Consider the following 22,291-nt stretch of genomic DNA (forward strand, 5'->3'; position numbering starts at 1 on the left):
CACTCAGGTGATATGCTAGCCAGGCAGGTGCTTGTGCTACTGAAGTACATTCCCAGCCCTTTATAAAGGACTTATAACACTGGCAAGCACAGAGTTAAGAACTGCGTATTTGTTAAACAAAGAACTAAATAAACCCTCATCATTAAAAGATAAATAGGAATATTAGTACTGACACAAAAATGTGATTTGTGTTGTTTATATGATGCATGGGTTTACATATGAATAAAAAAAAATCAAATGAAGGATACCCACTAAATGGTAATAAGTTACTTCTGGGGAATGTCAATGGAATTAAAATGCTTTTCCTTTTGTGATTTTATGTACTTCCTTTATCACCTGCTTCTGTTATGAGTTACTTTGTTTTTCCTTTATAAAGAGGTGGTTTGTCAGCCAAGCATGGTAGTACACACCTGTGATCCCAGCACTGTGGGAGGCTAAGATAGGAGCATCATAAGTTTGAGCACAGCCTGGGCATCTTAGCAGCCTGGTGATAAAAATTAAAAGGGCTAGATATATAGCTCAGTGTGAAGGCTTTGAGTTCAACCCCCAGTGCCACAATAAATCAATCAAATTGGGTTTTTTGTTGTTGTTGTTGTCTTGGGTTGGCCTTGCACTCCTCAGCTCAAGTGTGCTTTGCCTCCCAAGTAGCTGGAACTATAAGTATCTGTCACAGCACCCAAAGTGAATTACTTTTACAACTGAAATGATACTATATGACGGGCAGTAAAACATGAATCAAACAAACTGGTGTTGCACTATATGCATAATGGCATTGTGCTCTTTTCATTTACTACGTACGTGCATTAATGTTCTAGCAGTTGCTAAAATGCCAATGCTTGAATTTGGCAGAACCTGAAGAGCAAGGGTACAAAGGCGTTTGATGAAGGCAAGGGCTCGCTGCTGAGAAACTTGCTTTCTGCGCTTGGTTAGCATGACATCAAGGCACTGGAGTACAATCTCAACACCTTCATTGGTAGCACCTAGAACAACAGATAGATTCTTCAGGGCTTTTCCATTATGCAACTTCCCTGACCTTCAGAAAAAAAGATGAGCTGTTGCACCTGCCCAAAGCCATTTCTCTAGCCAATAAGCAGCACTAAGAGATGTGACAGGTAGTATTTACTGCACTTCCTGCCCCTTGCAAACATTTTCTCTGAGATGTGTGGCACTGGCAGGCCAGCATTTTATGTACCAGTTCTTATTTCTCACTGACTGTAATTCTGTTCGCAACATAATCACAGTAGATAAACAGTGTTAAGGAAACACTGTCTAAACATACAGAGGGCAAGCAGAGGGGATGAAAACAGGAAATAAAGTGTGCTGTTTCCCTGCACCAACCCACCACAAGGAACATAATTATCACAGGCTATAAACATGTACCAATAAAATAAAACAAAGGAGCATACACACCTGCATGTAATTTGAACAGTGTTCTGTAGAGATGTGTATAGAATTTCATCGGATCAATATTTAAAACATCACCTTTGAAATGATAATGAACACAAATTAGGTATGTTATAGACTTCAAAGATAAATAAAACTTAGGAAAACACCTTACCTTGCCCAGAAAGAATATGAAAAGCTGTCTGCACACAGTGAAGACTTTCTTGATAGTTTAGGTCCTTGAAAAAAAATATTAAGAATGATAATTAGGGCTAGGACTGAAGCTCACTTGTAAGGAGCTTGCCTAACATGCATAAGGCCCTGGGTTCAATCCCAGTACCTCAAAAAAGAAAAATAGAAAAAGAATGGTAATAACTATTTATATCTTTAAAAAGTAATGTATTATTACATTAATAGTTACTTACACCAGATTCAATGAGAGTATGAAGAACTACTAACAAATCATCAAAAAATTCCACATTTATAAGGTGAGCAAACCTAGGATTAAACAAAACTTAGTTAAAAGCAGAAATAATTAGGTAAAAGTGAAATGTGACTTTATATCTGTATTTTTAATACTCCTTATTTCAAACATTAACTATGATGGAATAATGGTAATTATCAACAGTTTTCATAAATTTACACTGGCTTTTTCAACAATTCACATACTGTTTGCTTTTATCTTTTTGAGAGAGGGTCTCACTATGCAGTTCAGACTGGCCTTGAGCTCACATTGTAGCCCAGGCTGGTCTCAAACTTGCAACAATCCTCCTGCCTCAGCCTCCCAAGTGGTGGGATTACAGGCCTGCACCACCACGTCCGGCTCACATACTCATTACACTCAGTAGGAATAAATGAGGCACAAAATAAATTAAAAGTATTTTAATATACTTCTGTCCTGAGAAAGAGGTTGTTAAAAACAAACATCCCTGAGGAACATTTATTAGGTTTAGCAGTATTCTAAGTTATAAACGAGGTAGCAGAATCAGCTTCTAAGAAAACAGTGAGAAGAGAGAAAGAGTCTACACTCAGAACTGAAGGTAGCGCTCTGGAGCAGAGTGTGTGCTTAGTATTCATAAGGCCCTGTATTCAACTCCAAACACCAATAAAGGAGAATATGGACCCTATGACAGCTTTCAAGATAACATGGAGAGAATATTGGACCAGATGTCCAGTTCAGGCTGTGCTGCTTAGTATCTACATAAAAACTAGGTAGGTTACTTGACCGTCTTGAATCACTATTTCTACAAAGAACTGAGGCCATCAATAGGATTAAACAATTATATGAGCTATTAAATCTGAGACTACTCTGTACACTGTAAAATATTAGGCAGAAAAGTAGGTTAAAGTCAGGATACTTCCACAATACTAGTTAAGAGTTTTGATGCTATGTAAATCCTCAACAAAAAAACAGCAAGAAATGATATCTTTAGAAGTGATTATTCCATACATATTGGTACCACTTCTGTGAGAAGCAATTTGGCATTATTAATCAGAATATAAAATAAGAATACCTTTTTTAAAAGAATACCTTTTGATATGATTATATATACAAACAAGTAAATGAAGAAATGCAGTATATCAATCAGCATTTCTAAGTGTAATGTAATATAGTATATGGCCAAGTAAGCCTTCATATCCATAAAATGGAGTACTATGAACTTAAAATACATACATTTTTAGGGGAGGAACCTCTTTTAAATTTTATATTCTTCTACAGTATTATTTAAATGAACATGTATTTTTAAAAAAATTTCAATAAGGGAACTGGCCATCTAAAAAACAAACAGCAGGTCTTGTGTACTACAGGAATAATCCCTTCTTTAATCAGCCTTTCTTTGAAGATTTTCAGTTGCAAGAACATTGCCTTATAAAGATGTGTATCCCGCAGCTAAACAGCTCCAGTCACTTTGAAAGAAATGTTTCACCTGTTCTGTATCTTCTAGCCATCGGTCCTACTTCTGACTCTATTTCTATTTTTTTTTTTTTTTTTTTTTTTTTGAGACAGGGTCTCACTGTGCAGTTCAGATTGGCCGTGAGCTCACTTTGTAGCCTAGGCTGGTCTCAAACTCACAACGATCCTCCTGCCTCAGCCTCCCCAGTGCTGGGATTACAGGCGTGCAACACCACGCCCGGCCTATTTCTAAAGCTATGCTTTTCCCCATAATGGTAGTCCAAACTGAGATGTATCTAAATATAAAATATACACCATTATTCAGACAGGTTTAAAAAAAAGCAGATGCCATGTATTTCAGTAATGCTTAGTACTGACTGTATTTTAAAGCAGTATTTTAGATAAATCAAATTTAATCAAATACATTAAAATTAATTTCACCTGTCTGTTTTTAACTGTTTAATGTGGCTAAGGAAAAGTTTTAAATTGCACATGTAATTCACATTATTTTTCTATTGATTAGCAATATACTACAGGGTACTACCTTAAATTTGTAAAAAACGATCTTGACAGTCATTACTCTACCTCACATTCTCCAACAAGTCATTAGTGCTGACAGAATACACGAAAAGATCAATTTTAGCAGGAACAGATAACACAGAACTAAAGAAAGGACAAGCAAGCCAGGTTAAAATCAGTGTTCACGATCAACCAAACTGTGGTGGTAAATAACTGACTAAATAGTGCAAATCAGAACCAAAAAGTGAGAAATGAACCTTGGGACACCTAGAATTTACTAAGAAGAGTGAAAAAAGAGTGAAAAATGAAAGGTTTGAGATGAGAAAATCAAAAAAGCTCTTATTACAAGAGTTTTAAGGAAAGACTAGTGACAAATTAAAAAAAATGTTGACTGAGGACATTAGGATATCATTAGGGAGCCCTGTTTAAAATTCATGGTTACTTTGGTCTTATCTATTTAGAAAAAATCTGAAAGGTTTCAACCTACACAGCCCTTACTTGGCAAGACCTTCTAAAACTGCTGGCAGGAGTGGCGACCTCTGAGCCTTCTTCAGTATTCTGAAGTAGGTCACAAACACAATATTCAAAGTCTCCGTGTGCTGGCAGAGGAAACAAACGAATCACTTAGGATCGATCATCTGATATGCTTTCCCCATGCTGAATTATGACTTCCAAAGCTAAGTCTTATTTACTACCCATCCCTCCCCACCATTCAATCTTGAGGATTTGAACAAAACAGAATGAAGATATGTACCCGGTGATTACATAAAACTAGCAGAGATCATACATCAATTTTTTACACATCACAAAATCACCTAAGCATCATGAAAAAAAAAAATCATACACCCACAAGCTGAAACAAAGAAAGCTGTTAAAATCACTTAACATTTTGAAAGCGTAACAGAATGTGAAACTGCCTACTAGTTTAAGTTTTTTCTCAGTACTCTCTGAAGCTTCTGCCTCCCGAAGCTCTCGCTCTAGTTTTTCTTCTGCTTTCTTCCACTGAAAACAAACAAACAAAAAAAATAAGCATAGGTAGGAGTAAATACCATTAATTGAAAAAAGTAGGAGGGGCTGGGGATCTAGCTCAGCGGCACAACGCCTGCCTGGCAAGTGCAACATCGTGAGTTCGATTCCCGGTACCGGAAAAAACCTCCCAAAAAAAAAAAAAAAAAACAAAGAAAAGAAAAAAGTAGAGGGAGAATGTCAACATTAAAAGACACATACAAAAAGACCACATATAGTCTAAGAATATCAGTGTAAACATAAACAAAAGTAGAAACACGTGTAAGACATATCCAAACCGAATTTATAAAGCTGGTTGCCTTCTAGGAAGAATGCAGAAAAGGACAAGATTGGAGAGTAAAACAAAGGCAATTCCTACTTTTGCCTCAATGTTTCTTTTTCTCTCTTTTTTTTTTTTCCATACCGGGAATCAAGCTCAGGACCTTGTGCTTACCAGGCAGGCACTTCTGTCCCTGAGCTGTATCCCCAGCCCTCAATGTTTCCTTCTTTCAAGAAAAAAAAAAGTAAATTTATCAACATTTGTTCATTTTTTGTTTTTATTTTTATTAGTACATGTCTGCAGTATACAATTATTGTGAGCCACTGGTACATGTACATAATACCTCTTCATTCTTATGTTCCCTGCTCATTCTGAATAGAAGGTACATGAGATATGCTATCATTTTCTGTAATTTCAATTAAATTTTTTAAGTCTTGGGCCCCAAAATAATTCCTAATGTTAAACAATCCGTAACACGTTTCAACCTACACAACCTACATGACTGTGTTGACTCACATGAATAATTCTCTCTTTCAATCTCTCTCTCTCAACATAAAATAATCCACTTTTTTTCCATTTCCTAATGCTGGAAGAGCAGCAAACAATAGCCACTAAGCTGCCTGCAGCACAGGGGAACACAGGGATCTCACAAGGAAGTTTCTTTCCCTCAAGGGAAAGTGATAAAACAGTGCCATGTATTTATTGGGTCTTTGTCACCACTCAACCCCCACCACTCAACAGCTATCTATGTGCTGGATCCAACTTACTTTAAGGATTTATATTATCCCAATATATTTATCTTCATTTATAATTATTAGTAACATTTGTAATTACTGGTTTTATTTTGATACTTCTACCATGTTTTCATAATTCATTAGACCAATTTAAAGATGGAAGTCCCTGAAAATTATTTTTATTTTTATAAACAATTTCTAAACCCTAACAGTTCAGAAATATTTTGAGAAGTGGTAATAATAATGATGGTAACAGTAACAACTGTTTACAAAGCATGTCCAATAATATAAACCATCAAGTGCTTTACATACTAGCATAAAGACCCTGTAAGGTACTATCAGCCCGATTTCTTTTAAAAAAAAGTTTCCAAAGTCTCAATAAGTAACAAGGGATTGGAATTTCAAACTAGAATTAACAAGAGGATGGAATTCTAGCCAATCCAAACCATGATTCAATTAACAGAAACTCACTTTGCTCTCATTTTCACAAAAATGTATCCCTTCCATTAAGGAAAAAATGTGTGTGTCATAATGACTCCACATTGATCTAAAAAAGCCAAAGGACAAAAAGCCCACCTGGCAAAAATATCTTTCTGCCCATTATTTTCTTTGCCAATAGTTGTCAGTTCAAACTGATTTAACAAAACATTTCTTTGCAGTAAGTCAGAAAAAGAAAACTCTTAACTACTAGATTTCAAAAATGTTTTATTTTATTCATTTGTTTTTTGTTTTTTTCTTTTTGGGATAGTCTATGTGGCCCATACTGGCCTAAACCCTTGGGCTCAAGTGACCTTGCCTCAGCCCCGTGCACAGCTGGGAATACAAACATGCACTACCACACCTGTCTCCCAGATTTCTAGTTTTGTACTTGCATTTTAACTATGACTTACTTCTGCCTAGACTATGACTTTAATCTAAGAAAAAATAAAATAGCGTATTTAAATGAAACAAAACAGGAAATACATCAAACCTTTCTCTGCATTCTTGATAGATTTTTTCTCTTTTCCTTAAAAGTCATGAACTTTTTTGGTTTATTAATGTCCTCTGTGTCTTTTTTCACTTCTACTTCCTTGATTCTTAGGCACAAAAATGTTTTCAACATCTAATATTGAAAAAAAAATTAAGAAAACAGTTTATTTACATTGCCTTCAAAAACTTTACATATAAAAAGCATTTAACAATGTTATTTCCTTCATTCATGTAGAAAGACTAGGAAACATCTTTTATCACATTTTACACAAAGTTCTAATATCTTTCTACTAATCATATTCAGTTATTTTGTCTATGAAGGCTATTTAGTACTTGACTAGATATACTGATTCTGCTGCTGAGTGAGTACAAGGAGAGAGTACATTACCTGCATTGGCAGCTGAGATTATGAAGAATAAACAGAACACAGGAATGTCTGGAACAATATAGAAGAAGGAGGTATAAACTGTTTCTATACTAGCTTTGATCTACTGAACCTGGTTCAGTTTTACAGTTAACAAAGCTAGTCTTCATCCGCTTCTCACAATAAAAGCATGAAGACTACTATTAAGCTAGAGACAACTTATTTTAGTTTAAATCAGTGGTTCCCTAACTTTACCAAGCATCAAAATCACCTGAAAGACATGTTACAACACAAAATGCGGGGCCCCATTCACAAATTTACTATTTAGTAGGTCTACAGTTGAACCCTGGAGCTTATATTTCTAATTTCCAGCTGATGCTAGTCCAAGGATCAAAACAGAAACTATGGCCTTAGCCATTCAAAAAATTAAGAAACTACCTTAGAAAATGATGTTTTACATGCTATACCAACTGTCCTCACATTCAAACACACACAAAAAGCCGGATTTAAAACATTACGCTTTCTCTGGAAAAAGCATCTTACAATTTCCTGTAGTCACAGCAGTATTATGGAACACAAACTGGAGAATTACAGGTTTGCATTATTTGGATGTTGCAATATGAACATTTGGAAGAAAGCCAAGTATTTCAGAAACAAAGCTATAAACATAGAATAAAAAGAAGGAATAACCTTCTTTGGTATAAAGTAACCTGAAGGTATAAAGTAACCTGAAGCAATCTAGGTATTAGATCCAAGTTTTGATATTTTGTAAGCTAGTCTATGCACACATAAAGTAACACTCAACAAAGAAAAAGAACTCCAAATTAACAGATATATTATTTAGGGGGTTGGGAATGTAGCTATGTGGTAGAGTGCCTGCCTAGCATGCATGAGGTTATTGTTCAATCTCCAGCGTCACAAAAAAAGAAGAAAAAAAGATATAGTTTCAGGTACAAGTCATATTATCTAGTCAGCCAAATTCTCAATAAAGGTAAATATTTTCCCTTACTTGAGGCTCGTTTTACTAGTGCAACTAAAATCATCAGTTTTAAGAAAAAAGAGAAATTTTTTATTTTTTGGTGGGTACTGAGAATCGAACTCAGCACCTTGCCCTTGCCGGGCAGGCACTGCACCGCTGAGCTATAGTCCTGCCCCTAAAAAGGAGGAATTTGATGGTAAAGATTATGAAATAAGGAAATAAAACACTCAAGTAGAAAAAAAAAACACTTTAACTATCAAAACTATAGAACTAAAAATAAATTTAGTAAAAAATATCAGCCAGGCATGGTGGTATACACCTACAAACCCAGAGCTCTGGGAGGAGGAGGGAGGAGGACTGAGAGTTCAAGCCCAGCCTGGGCAACTAAGTGAGACCCTGTCTAAAATAAAGATTTTCTAAAGAGCTAGGGATGCAAGTTCAGTGTGAATCCCCTGGGTTCAATCCCCAGTACCACAATAACATACATACGGATCCAAGTGAAGAAAACTATAAAACTTCACTTAGGAACGTAAGTCACCTCCACCCTAAATCACAAGGTATACAATATTCTTGAATAAAAAAAAAAATCAATTCTGAGGGCAGGCATGGTGGCGCACACCTGTAATCCCAGGGAGTTCCAGACCAGCCTCAGCTACAAAACCAGCCTGAACTGCATAATGAGACCCTGTCCCAAACAGCCAGAAAAAAAAAAAAAAATCATTCTCTAAATTCTTTAATCCTCCTAACCTAATTCATACACTAAATAATTCCAATCAGATTCTGTGTGTGGAACATTATAGGTAAGGTAAGGTAATAAAAATCTGATTATAAATTCTATCTAGAGTAATACACAAAAATAAGTATTTTCAGCCAGACAGGGTGCCACAGGCCTGTAATTCCAGTACTCGGGAGGCTGAGGCAGGAGGATTGCCACAAGTTCAAGGTCAGTCTAGGCTACACAGTAAGTTCAAGGCCAGCCTGAACTACACAGTAAGACCCTGTCTCAAAAAACAAAAACAAAAACAGAGTATTTTGAGTGGAGAAGAATGATTCATAGCTTTTATCAATTACACTCATTTCAATCAGTATTTCCCTACCTATAATAACAAAAACAGTGTAATATTTGAAGGGTATTAACTGAATCAATAGAATGGAACTAAATAAAACTCTGTGTGTATAGGAATTCAGTATATATTAAAGGCAGCATTTTAAATCAACAAAACAAGGAAAATAATATTGAAAGAATTGTCTACCATATATATATATATTAAATACCTATACAGAGAAAGATGTGAAATAGCTTACATATGTTTTTAAAAACCCACAAAAATTAAAAACACTCTGGCAGGAAATAATCTATAAATCTTGAGATGGAGGTGCTCTATGCATGACAAAAATACAACCTCATATACAAAGTTCAATAGCAAATTAAGCAGCAATCTAACCAAAAAAATTTTGCAAACTATATAAAGATTTAAAATTCTTAATACATGGCACAGGTTCCACAAACACAGTTTTATTTTCTTATTCTTTTATCTCTATGGCCTAGAATAGTTACCAAGCCCATAGCAAATATTTATTGAAATGAGTGATTATTTTAGAAACTATTATAAGTTATTAAAGAAAAATTCTTGAAAAGAAAAACTGATACAGGTACAGATAAATACAAACAGGTAAAAAATTCAAATGACCAATGTATAAAAGAAATCAAAATCTTACTAATAAGTAGGTTCAAAAATATACTGTACACATATCTTTTCACCTACCAATCTAATGGAGATTAAATAATAATACTGAAAACAAGTAACACTGAGCACTAAGTAGTGAGGAAGTGAAACTAGTGGACATTTAATTACTACTTAATAATATCAATGGATATTTAATTAATCACTAGTGGACATTTAAGTGATAAAATTTTTTGGAAACAATTTGTGAGTCTCTCAAGTTTTTAAGAATCATTATTATTGATTCCAGTATCAACACTTCAGAAATTTAACTCAATCTGTAAAAACAATATACCCAAAATGTTCTCTTCAACATTGGCTGTAACAGCAAAAACCTGGAAACCACTCAGCTCTCTACCAAATAGGACACCATATATCCACACAATGGAATATTATGGCAGATGTTACGAAGAGTGGGATAGCCCTATATAGCATATAAGTTCACAATATATAAAATGAAAGCTGCTCTAAAACAGCTTTCATAGTACAGGTCTATCTTTTGTTTTAAAATATAAGCGAGCATGTGTCTGCACAGTAAAACGCCTGTAAGGATATACAGACAAAACAGTTAACAGTGCTTTACACTTAAGGAGCTTGAGTATTTTTACTTTTTACTTTACATATTCTATAAAGAATAAATTCCTTGGGCCAGGGATATAGCTCAGTGGCACAAGTGACTGCCTGGCAAATGCAAGGTCCTAAGTTCGATTCCTGGTACCAAAAAAAAAGAATAAATTCCTCAAAACAACTGAAAAATAACGTAATTTAAAAGCACATAAAATGCAAAGTAAGAAAATAAAAGGCTTACCTCTGGCCTAACTTCGTAATTTCTGCCCTTCACAAAGCCAGAAATCACTTTAATTACACCAAGAGAAGCATGGCCTAATTTATCTTGTTTAAAGAGTTTCTTTACCGCCTCACAACACATTTCAGATATCTGAAAAATAAAATGCTACACTAAACCAGTGTTTCTCAGCCTTGGTACTACTCATTTGGGGCCAGATACCTCTTTCTTGAGAGGGGTTGTTCAATGCACTCTAACAGGTTACTAAGCCTCCCTGGCCTGTGTCCCAGACAACCCCCAAAACCACCACTGTATGACAAACAAAGCTGTCTGCAGACACTGCCAAGCATTCCTAGGGGTCAAAATTGCCCCTTATTTAGAAATACTTCACTAAACTTACATACAAATAATTTTGATGAAGTGTTTAATAAGTTGATCTATTTTACCAATAAATAACATTTCCAAAAGAATGGGGGGGGGGGAGGAAGTGATTTCATAACAGAAATCACTTAAAATAACCTACTGATTTTGACACGTCATTCATGAGAGGGACAATCAATACGATGATGTTGTTGTGAAAATTAAAATGAGGCAGAGCCACCAACAGCTCACACAGGCTCTTCACAGCTACTTCAGCCAGTCCTTTGTATGCCTTTAAGGAAACGACATTACTTTTCTTCAGTTTTCTTTGCTTCCAGTCTAATTAAAAGATAAATGTAATTAATCAAAGGCCAATATTTAAGCTTTCTCTTATAATAAATACATATTTCACAATTTAAAAAGCTAGAAGAAAAAAGATTTCAGAACACTGATTTGCTTAGAAAAAGTCTACACTAGCATGTTTAAAGGCTACTAAACATGTAAAATGTTCATATATGCTTATGTGTAAAATACACACTGGATTTTTAAATTAGGACCAAATAAAATTAAAACATTACACTAATTTCTAAAATAGATTACGTTCTGACATGATAATTTAGGTACATATATATTTACTGTTAAAATTAATTTCATTATTTTAACTTTTTAAAGTACGACCTCATTTTTTAAAAATGACTTGTGTAACTATTTTCACTGGTTGGTGCTGGTGTACACAAAGCTCTCAGGCTGTGTCCTTGAAAGAATAAATGCTAGTAGGTAGATTCCAGTTCGGACACCAAAATATAGAAGCCATTCTCACGTCAGCCACATGAATCCTCCATACCACTCCACTACCGCCCTTCACTCTCACACTCTTAACAGGCCAGCAGGAGTCAGCAGTCCTATTCCAGCTGACAGTAAAGTGTGATCCGTAGGCCCAATGCTAAATGAAGGAGTCCGAATAGGCCAAATGAAAGCACCTGCCCTTGGTGACTAAATCTTTTCTCCATTCATCCTCCAATTTTTCCTAAGCCCTTTCTTTGCTGAAGAAATAGGAAAGGAAAGGTTTGATAGTATCCTCCTAAAATAACTGGTTAAGTTCACTTTTGGGACAGTCACATCCATCTTAAGGCATCTTTCTCCTTTGACTACCATTTCTAAATTTTAAAAAAGCAGATTAAATCCCAAGTGTTCATAAATTAGAAAATCACACAACTACTTACCGAAGTACTAGAGCAACAATAATGTCAATACCAATAGCAAATAAAATATAGTACCTAGAAATGCTAGGCACCATTTTAATTGGTTTATAAATTCAATTACTTCCCACAATAATCTTGTGAGGCAAATACTATTCTTATTATTCCCATTTTATAGAGAAGAAAACCAAGGTACACAAAGATTTAAAAAGTACCTTGCCCATCACAAAGGTAGTAAGTGGTAGAGCGAAGCTGAACTCAGGGTCTCACTCAAGCTCTCACCATACACACTACACAACACAGAATATAATTCACTTCATGATCAAGACCAAATATGTCACATTTTTGTTTTTTTTCAAGATGGGGTACCAGGAATTGAACTCAGAACCTCACGCTTGCCAGGCAAGTGCTGCACCACTGAGCTAAATCCCCAGGCCCCATGTTATGTTTTTTTAATATGTATTTAATATACCTTTCACCATTTGTTCCAAATTTTCCAGATAAAATTTGTATTGGCTAACCAGCCCTTCTTCAAATTCTCTTAATTTCTGGGTTTCTTTTCGGATCTGAAAAGATCAAAAAGATCATTTTAAAAGTCAGAACATTAAAATTTAAAAATTAGCATAAAATATGAGTGGCTCATATATGCCCAGTGCTGGGGTGAAGAGGAGGCAGGATTACAAACAAAGAAATATTATTTTTCCCATCCAGTTTCCAAAATTTTCCAGTTCTTTTTTTCTTGCATTACTGGGAATTGAACCAAGGAGTGCTGAGCTACATACAGCCTCAGACCTTTTTTGTTTTGAGACATGTTCTCACTAAGCTGCCCACACCAGCCTCAAACTTGTAATCCTCCTACTAGAATTATAGCTAGCATTACAGGCATGCATGCACTACCAGACGCAGTTCCTCAGCTTATTTCATGTGGTACTTATATCCTACATTACCTTGGTAGATTTTTCTGCTTCCGTGAGGGGCCGGATTTTATATGAAGGAGTAATGTCCTTAAATAGCTCCATCAGAGAAATTATCACCAACTTTCGAACAGTAACAGCCACATCAGGATCTTGTTCCATCAGCAAGGAACGTAACTCTTTTAGTTTTTTTATCTGTTAAAGAAATCACTTATAAGACTACAGAAATCACGGCAAAACAACTCTGAAAGAAACACAGCCTCATATGTGGTACAGTAAGTTTGAATTCACCTAATCATCAGAAGTTTAGTCAGGACACAAGCAACTCTCCAAACAATGTTCATGTACCAACAGACACATCATTTAAATTTAGGGTGAACAGGTTTTCATTATACAAGTAATTGGAAAAATAAAGGGTTTATCGAAAAGTTTAACTTTGGCCAGGTGTGATGCTGCACCCTTGTAATCCCAGCACTTGGGCGGCTGAGGCAGAAGGATCACTCTGAGTTCGAGACCAGCATGGACTACAAAGCAAGGTCAAGGCCAGCCTGAACTGCATAGCGAGACCTTGTCGCAAAGACAAAAATAATAATAATCATCATAATCATAATCATAATAACAAAAATAAAGTAAAAAGTTTAACTCTGTTAACTTACCTATTTTTACAAATTCTTTTACACTGAGTTTTCTGAAAGCATGTTTTATTTTCCTAAACTCTTTATAACAAGTTAAAATGTCATACACACCAATCAAATATATTAATCATACACACGACTCAATCAAGAATTAAATATATATAATATAGTCAGCCACATCAATTTCAACAAGACTCATACAAACATAATATGATGTTATGCAGAAGTAAAAAAAAAAATGTTTTCAACTAATGTGCTTGCTTTGATGAATTACTACTGCCTGCCAGAATATTTTGGTTTTCTGTGGGGTTTTTTTGTTTTTGTTTTTGTTTTTTGTACTACTAAGGATGGAACACAGGATCTTACACATGCTAAGCTAGTACTCTACCACTGAGCTATATCCCAGTTCTACTTTTTTCTTTATTATGGTCTCATTAAGTTTTCCAGGCTGACTTTGAGCTTGCAGTCTTCCTGCCTCAGACTCCCAAGTAACTGGGATTAAAGATGTGCACTACCACACCCCCCTGCAAAAGCAATAACTTGAAAAGCAATGTTCTGGTTGTTTGCCATAGCAAGAAGTGCAATAAATACACCTCCATGTATCTGCTTTCCTAAATTGTGTGAAATGAGCATAAGGCTCCAAACTATTAGAAGACCTGGATTCCGACCTACTGGTTGTTAAAATCTGGGAAAAAAAATCAATTAAGCATTTTAAATTGTAAAATGTATTTTAGTTGTAAAATGAAATCAACAGGATGTGTCTCCACAGTTTTATAATAATTAAATAAGACTACACAAGTGAAAAATATTCCAATTCCTTTTCTCTGATTCTGTTCCAGATTTTCCCCTTTACCAGAAAAAGACCAGTACTACTCCAAAGAATATTTATATGAACTTTTTTCTGTAAGTATAAATTATCTACTTTATCATTCAACAAACACTTGTCCTAGTAGGTTGATGGAGATACCAGTAATAATATTACTTTCTATGATATTATTTATAACTTCTCATGTAATAGTCACAACAAAGTTTTGCAATGGATACTAATCTCTTTTTCGGAGATGAGGAAATTGAGTCTTGGGTAAAATGACTTATGCAGCATCTCACAAACAGTACTTAGCACAGGCAACATTAAACCTCAGGTTTCTGGAGTTCACATGTTCTATCACTGCTTCTGTCGCTACATTGTATATGTAAGAATCAGTAACCAGTCACTGTAAGTCTGGTCCTATTTCACTTAAAATATTTTCCCCTTAAAATATTCCTAACAGCTGAGCATGGTGGCTGTGTTGGTTTAGTGCTTATTTTTGCAAGGGGAACAATAATATAATACAGGAAATTTAAATTACATTTTACAATTTAAAATTTTACATATTTTACATGTGTATTTACAATAGTCACCCAAAGAACGATACACAAAAGAGTGCAGGATATCTGTCCACACACTATAGACCAAGAATCCAGCTGAGGACCTGGATCCCACGATAATGTTCTACATGAGTTCACTTTAAGACCTAGAGCTCATAATAATGCCTCCCACGAGTCCAACTAGAGGCCCAGAGCCCGTAACAATATCTCACGCAGGCCTGTTTCATGAATCTGCGCTTCGAAGGCCCAAAGATCAGTGGTGGAATCTAGGAAGTAGAATCAAAGATCAGCAGGATGAAGGATCTGTGCCAGAGGCTGAGGGATCCACACTGGAGCCAGGAAGCGATATGCAAAGTAAGAACCAGAGCTCCCCTGAAAAGTACCACAGCCATCCTCAGCAACAGTGAGGTCCCAAGCTCCTCCAATGGTGAAGACAGCTGAGTTCCCATCATGAAAGCCAATGCAGCAAGCTTCTTCAGGAGACTGAGCTGTGCACCTTCTTCCCCTCTAGAGCAAGGAAGTGATGCTCAGAGTGAGAACAAGAGCTTCCCCAAAGTGAACCGAAGCTATTCGCAGTGCCAACAAGGCCCTAAACTCCTTGGAGGATGAAAACAGCCAAGTTCATCAGGAAAGCCAGCATGACAAGCTCCTTACAGCTTCTACCAGCTCCAAAAGCCTTTCAGCTGCCAACAGCCTCCTTATCCTTCTCCAGTTCTGCCTCCTATGCTACTGGCAACAGTGCCCAGGTGAGCCTCCCATACCCAGCACCACGCTTACTCAGTTCAGCTGGGGGTTGTAAGTTGACCACCAGTTATCAATCCATTACAGTGGCATACAACTGTAATCCCAGCACTTGAGAGGCTGAGGCAGGACTGCTAAGAGCCTGAAGCTAACTGGGTCAGCCTGAGCTACATAGTGAGATCCTATCACAAAAAAATTAAATATAATTTAAAAAGAAAAAAAATATATATATATGTATTCTACTAACTTTTGTGTAGCATGTTCCTTATAAAAAACTCTATAGATCAGCAAAATTGCAAGTAGGTTGCTCCTCCCTAACACATTTAATGTTTATATACTACTTTTACAGTTACCACAGTAATCTGATATCTTCACTTGGAAATGAGGAAAATAAGTATGACTCAGAGTTTAAGTGACTTTTCTATGATTACAATAGAAATGAAATTCAGGCCAGGTGTGGTGGCACACGCCTGTAATCCCAGCACTGGGGAGGCTGAGGCAGGAGGATCGTTGCAAGTTCGAGACCAGCTAGGCCCACAAAGTGAGCTCAAGGCCAGCCTCAACTGCACAGCAAGACCCTGTCTCAAAAAGACAAAAAAAAATTAAATTCAGATGTAGGATTAAGCTAAGATTCTCTCTACTGTCAGTTCCTTTATGTCCTCTTCGTGCATGTTAATAGGCAGTAAGAGAATCTTAATATGTAATACATTTATAATATACCTCATATGAAGAGCCTGAAGAAGTAAATACTACCTACGTTACTTTCTGGATCTGACAATATTGCAGATGCCAAGGCTGCGATGTGCATTTTCTTTGCCTGCAATTTCTTCTTCCTCTCAGTCAAATGTTCTTCTATCGTCAGCTCTCGAACAGGCTCTTCAGTGATCTCTGAAACAAAAGCAATTTTCTCTTTTAAACATTCCTTACTTATAAATAACCAAGAAAAATGATAACAATGAAAGCTAAGAATTTTACATTCATTACTATATCTCATCCTTTCAACAATCGTATAAAACAGGTACCATCATTTGACTCATTTTATAGATAAGGAAATACAGGCAATAGGGCCGGGGACTTAGCTCAGTGGCACAGCACTTGCCTGGCAAGCACAAGGTTCTGAGTTTGATTCTCAGTCAGGAGAAAAAAAAAAAAAATGGAAATAGAGGGCAAAAGGAAAGAAAGTAACTGGGCTGATTTCATAAGCCTAACAGAAATGGAATTCAAACTCTGGGAATATTATTCTACAGCTCACATTCTTAACTGCAATGTTAATAAACTCCCAATAAATTTATATGAAATAAGCAAAGGGGAAATCTGATTTAAAGCACAGAATATTATTATTTGTTCTCAACTATATGTAGTACTGTCAATTACAAAAATATGTCCAGCTTAAGAAATTCACCCCAAATAACTTTTTTTTCTGGTACTGGGAATTGAACTCACAACCTCGCGCTTGCCAGGCAGGCACTGTGCTGCTAAGCTGTATCCCTAGCTCCAAAATAAATTTAATAAGCACATAAACATGATCTGTAATGAGCTTATGATGGATGACTGAAAACAGTTCAATAACTGACCTGCAATTTTCATTTTCATTATTGAGATTTACTAAATGAAGGCAAAATTTAACCAGTTCTGTCAGGAGTTTAAATATAGTTTCAAACAATAAAATTTGTCCTTCCTTACTTGTATTATTTAAACTGTTTTGGTTTTTAGAAGTCCAAATTCAGTGATTTAAACAAGTATAATTGCTCTACGAATGAACTAATGATTCATATGACAGAATTATTTTTGTAATTTAAAGCTAAAAAGTTAATACTTATTAGTAGGTAGGTCCTTATCTTACAATTAAAAGAAGCTGGGCGTGGTGGCACACGCCTGTAATCCCAGTACTCAGGAGGCTGAGGCAGGAAGACCCTTACAAGTTCAAGACCAGCCTATAAAGTGAGCTCAAGGCCACCCTGAACTGCATTAAAATATATATATATACATAGATATATATATACACATATATATGTGTGTGTGTGTGTGTATATATATATATATATATATATATAAAGAAATTCAGGAACAATTAAAATTTGTAAAAACTTCCATAGGAAAAAAAAATATCAAAATCCAGCCAGGCATGGTGGCACACGCCTATAATTCCAGTACTTGGGAGGCTGTGGCAGGAGGATCATTGCAAGTTAGAGATCAGTCTGGGCTACAAAATGAGCTTAAGGCTAGCCTGAACTGCATAGAGAGACCCTGTCTGAAAAAAGACAAAAAAATCCACAAGATATGACTTTCAAATGTGGAAAAATGTTCAAAATGACTTTCTTTTTTTTTTCCCCCAGTACCGGGAATCAAACTCACGACCTTGTGCTTGCCAGGCAGGTGCTGTGCCACTGAGCTAAACCCCAAGCCCCTCAAAATCACTTTTAAATAGCAGTACTCCAAAATATACATACTGGATCTTGCCGAAAATTAACTCACATTTATTATTATGTAAAACATTTAATTCTGAATTAACAATTTAGTCACTGTAAGGATGCACCCTATTACCTTCCTCAAGTTCCAGATCTTCTTGATCCTCTTCATCTTTGTTACTGGCAATAACTATTTGAGCAAAATGTATGTATTAAAATTGTGATAATATAAGTCATGAGAGCATTAAGAAAAACAGGGAAATGTTTATCACAAAACTCAAGACAGTGATTATATCTATGGGGAAGGAGCAATTAATCACTCAAGGGAGCACAATAAAAGGTGGTATTTATTTCCTGCCTAGATTTCCTTCCTAGTTTTATGAGTGTGTGCTATGCAATAAACCATGTAACTTCTTATTTTTTATTTCTTCCTATGTAGTTTATTTTACAAACATACACAAAAAGATACATTAAAGCTGGTCATGGGGGATGGAGGCACACACCTGTAATCCTACCACTACGGCAGAAGGCTCACAAATTAAAGGCCATCCTGGGCTATATAATAAATTTAAGGCCAGCCTGGATTATAATAAACAAACATCATACACATTTTTAAAAGAAGGTCAAAGATAATTAATATGATCAGAACAAAAGAATTTTGTGCTAGGATGTAGCTCACTGGTAGAGTGCTTGCTGATAGTATACTTAAGGCACTGGGGTTTGATCCCAGCACTGCAAAAGAAAACAAAGCAAGAGTTTGGTGAAATAAATTATTTGCAATGAAAATCTAACCTTGAGCTTCAGTTATACTCATAGTACAATAGACACCTGATACAATCATCTCTACTTCTAGTCAAAATCATCAAGCTTGCTATATGACTTAATTGCAGCTATGCCTTATGTAGACATAAACAAACATCAAAATGAAACTAAACTTTGAATCAAAAAATAGGCTGCAATATTAGGAGCTAAAGTTTAACTAATACATCAGTCAATTAGACTCACCGGGTTTCTCCCTGGTCTGTGGGATTATACCACTTTTATCTTTAATAGGAAGCAAGTGAATCAGTTCCTTCTCTGGTGCAGTTTGCAATGTTCTTGGTGTTTTTTCATATTTATCTATGATGCGCTCATGCTTTCGTTTCTTGGCATGAACTGGCTCACTGCAGAAAAATAATTCCATTTTCTATTTCAATATATCTTAAAGGGTTGGTGGAACTGTAAACTAGTACAGCCATTATGGAGTTCAGTTTAGAGATTCCTCAAAAACTAAAAACAAATAATCCATCTAACCCAACTATTCCCCTTCTGTGACTCTTCCCCAGAGTTAAAATCATCATATAACAGTGATATATGCTTAGCCGTGTTTATAGCAGCACAATTCAACTCACAATAGCTAAATCACGGAATGGCCTACATGACCATCAACAGATGAATGGACAAAGAAAATGTGGTATTTATACACACAATGGAGAATTAGTCATAAAGGAGGACAAATTTGAGTTATCTGCAAGAAAATGTATGCACCTTGAGAACATAATGTTAAGTGAACTAAATATACAAGCTTAAATATCACATTGTTTCTCTTATGTCAGAAACCCAAAATGTAAACAGCAAAATAAATAAAAGATAGGTAATAGGAAATATGGAACTCTTTTGTACAAGGGAAGGAAACTAAGAGATGGAACGAAGGGAGAGGAGGAAAAAGAATTAGATGTGTTATTACATGTACCAATTCCCCATAAAGACTGTAATCATAATGTACTGCAAACATGTACTAGTAAAAAATAAAAATTGAAAAAAAATATATGTATATCTTAACACAGTCCCACTGGCTTGAACCCACTGGGCAGCTTGAACCACTGGTGGTACAAATGGATCTAATCACTTTTATTGGTCCTTTCACTAATAAAATTAATAAAGAATCTATGAATGGACCAAATCTACCTAGTTGCATGAATCTGAATAATTACTGTCCAAATATAAATAATACTCATACCAATTAAAATTATAAACTTATTTCACTAAATTCAAAGAAATTTATTTATATTCATGAATAGTTCACCAATAATTAATTTTCTAAATTTTAACATGGAAATCTCATAAGCAATCCACTGCTAAAGCATATAATATGGATTTACAACTGCTATGACACAAACAGGCTGTATTATAATATTTTTATACTGTTTTTTTTTTTAGACACGGTCTCACTATGTAGTCCAGGCTAGCTTCCAAATCACAGCAATCATCCTGCCTCAGTCCCCCAAGTGCTGGAATTACAGGTGTACACAAGCACCCCTGGCAAACTTTTTTAATATTTTCCTTAAAGAACTGCAATATAATGACATCTGGTCTGCTAAATCTGCAAATTTATTTGCATTACTGTAATCAAAGACCTACTGAGAAGTGGTACAAGCCACCTGATGGGACAGTCATGCACCCATCACCACTGGACCAAATCAGCAGAAACAATCAAATTCAAATCAGAGCTGCTCTGCAGCAAGACAAGTTACAGCCCCATAGTGAACATGTTAAAAGGTACCTAAAGTCTTAACATATTGGGGCCAGGAATTTAGCTCAGTGGTGCAGTGCAGTGCCTGCTTAGCAAGCATGAGGTCCTGAGTTCAATTCCCAGTACCCACCCCACAAAAAAGACTTAACATTTTTACCCTTGAAATGAGCTTGGAATCAGATGTTAGGAGCACTCCATTATTCCTGCAAAGCAAAAAACCCAAGTACAACTTTTTGGGGTTTGTTTGTTGGGGCTTTTTTTGTTTTGTTTTGTTTTTTGCAGTACTGGGGTTTCAACTCAGGGCCTTTGCACCGAACTACATCACTAATTCTTTTTATGTTTTTGAGAAAGAGTTTTGCTAAGGGTTTTGAGAAAGGGTTTTGAGAAAGGTTTTGCTAAACTGTCCAGGCTAAGCTCAAACTCAGGATCCTCTTGCCTTAGTCTCCCAGTGTGTTGAGATTACAGATATGCACCACCAAGCCCTGCTCCAACTTTTTTTTTTTTTTTTTTTTGGTCTTTTTGAGACAGGGTCTCCCTATGCAGTTCAGGCCGGCCTTGAGCTCACTTTGTAGCCCACGATGGTCTCGAACTCACAACAATCCTCCTGCCTCAGCCTCCCCAGTGCTGGGATTACAAGCATGCCACACCACACCCAGATCCAAGTATAACTTTTAACTCCCCAAAAGTTTAATTACTAATAGCCTGCTACTGATTAGAAACCTTACAGATAAAAGATGATTACACAAGGAACACTTGAATTCATTGCAACAGTAACAGGATGCTGCTATAAAATCAATAGCTATACAGTATGTACCAGTTCATTTTACACTTATGAATTAATATCCCATCTTACATTTGTTATATTTCTCTTGACTGGGAATTGTGTCATGTAGGAGTTGACCATTTATTTGTGTACATTTTAATAAATTTTACTTTTTATAATAGATTTGTGCACATTTTATGGTACAAATAAAAGACTAAACCAGGTGTGGTGGTGCATGCCCATAATCCCAGCACTCAGAGGCTGAGGCAGGAGGACTGCTGAGTTGAGACCAGCCTGGGCTACAAAGTAAGTTCATGGTCAACCTAAACTGCACAGTGAAACTCTGTCTTAAAAAGACAAAGAAAAGGACTAATAATTACAAATATTTTATACACTCTTGACATACCTTTCAATTTGATAATTGGAGGCTACTCAATTCTTCTGTGGGTTTTTTCAAACTAACACAAATTTCAAAAAAAAATCTACATATAAGCAGACGCATGCAGTTCAAAGCCATATTGTTCAAGAGTCAATTATAGGGAAAAGTAAAACCATCTACTGATATACAATTATCAACAGATATATGGATATTAGCACTTTAGAGCAACTGAATAAATGAATTATCCTGGCACACAGCAGGCACTTAAACAGCAACTGAATAAATGAATTATGTAGATAGTCTACCACAAAGACTCAAAACTATAGCTACATCTAGCTTTCCTTTTAGATGGAAAATAAAGGTGAAAATTATAACAG

At 35.8% G+C, this 22,291-nt stretch overlaps 1 protein-coding gene across 1 annotated transcript in view; it reads right to left on the reverse strand.

The window, feature by feature from the left end:
* Noc3l (NOC3-like DNA replication regulator) overlaps window positions 1–22,291 on the reverse strand; it is a 30,948-nt gene that overhangs the window by 4,338 nt on the left and 4,319 nt on the right. Inside the window, exons 4-17 of the mRNA XM_005407529.1 lie at window positions 19,266–19,423; window positions 18,397–18,450; window positions 16,610–16,740; window positions 13,142–13,303; window positions 12,667–12,760; window positions 11,159–11,334; window positions 10,660–10,788; window positions 6,786–6,917; window positions 4,718–4,798; window positions 4,295–4,395; window positions 1,809–1,881; window positions 1,559–1,622; window positions 1,411–1,482; window positions 799–980 (exon numbers count right to left, since the gene is read on the reverse strand). Of these exons, the coding sequence (XP_005407586.1) occupies window positions 799–980; window positions 1,411–1,482; window positions 1,559–1,622; window positions 1,809–1,881; window positions 4,295–4,395; window positions 4,718–4,798; window positions 6,786–6,917; window positions 10,660–10,788; window positions 11,159–11,334; window positions 12,667–12,760; window positions 13,142–13,303; window positions 16,610–16,740; window positions 18,397–18,450; window positions 19,266–19,423 (1,609 nt within the window). The remainder of the gene's footprint in view (window positions 1–798; window positions 981–1,410; window positions 1,483–1,558; window positions 1,623–1,808; window positions 1,882–4,294; window positions 4,396–4,717; window positions 4,799–6,785; window positions 6,918–10,659; window positions 10,789–11,158; window positions 11,335–12,666; window positions 12,761–13,141; window positions 13,304–16,609; window positions 16,741–18,396; window positions 18,451–19,265; window positions 19,424–22,291) is intronic.

The sequence above is a fragment of the Chinchilla lanigera genome, unplaced genomic scaffold (assembly GCF_000276665.1).
Source record: "Chinchilla lanigera isolate Chin_1 unplaced genomic scaffold, ChiLan1.0 scaffold00106, whole genome shotgun sequence".
NCBI classification, from domain to species: Eukaryota; Metazoa; Chordata; class Mammalia; order Rodentia; family Chinchillidae; genus Chinchilla; species Chinchilla lanigera.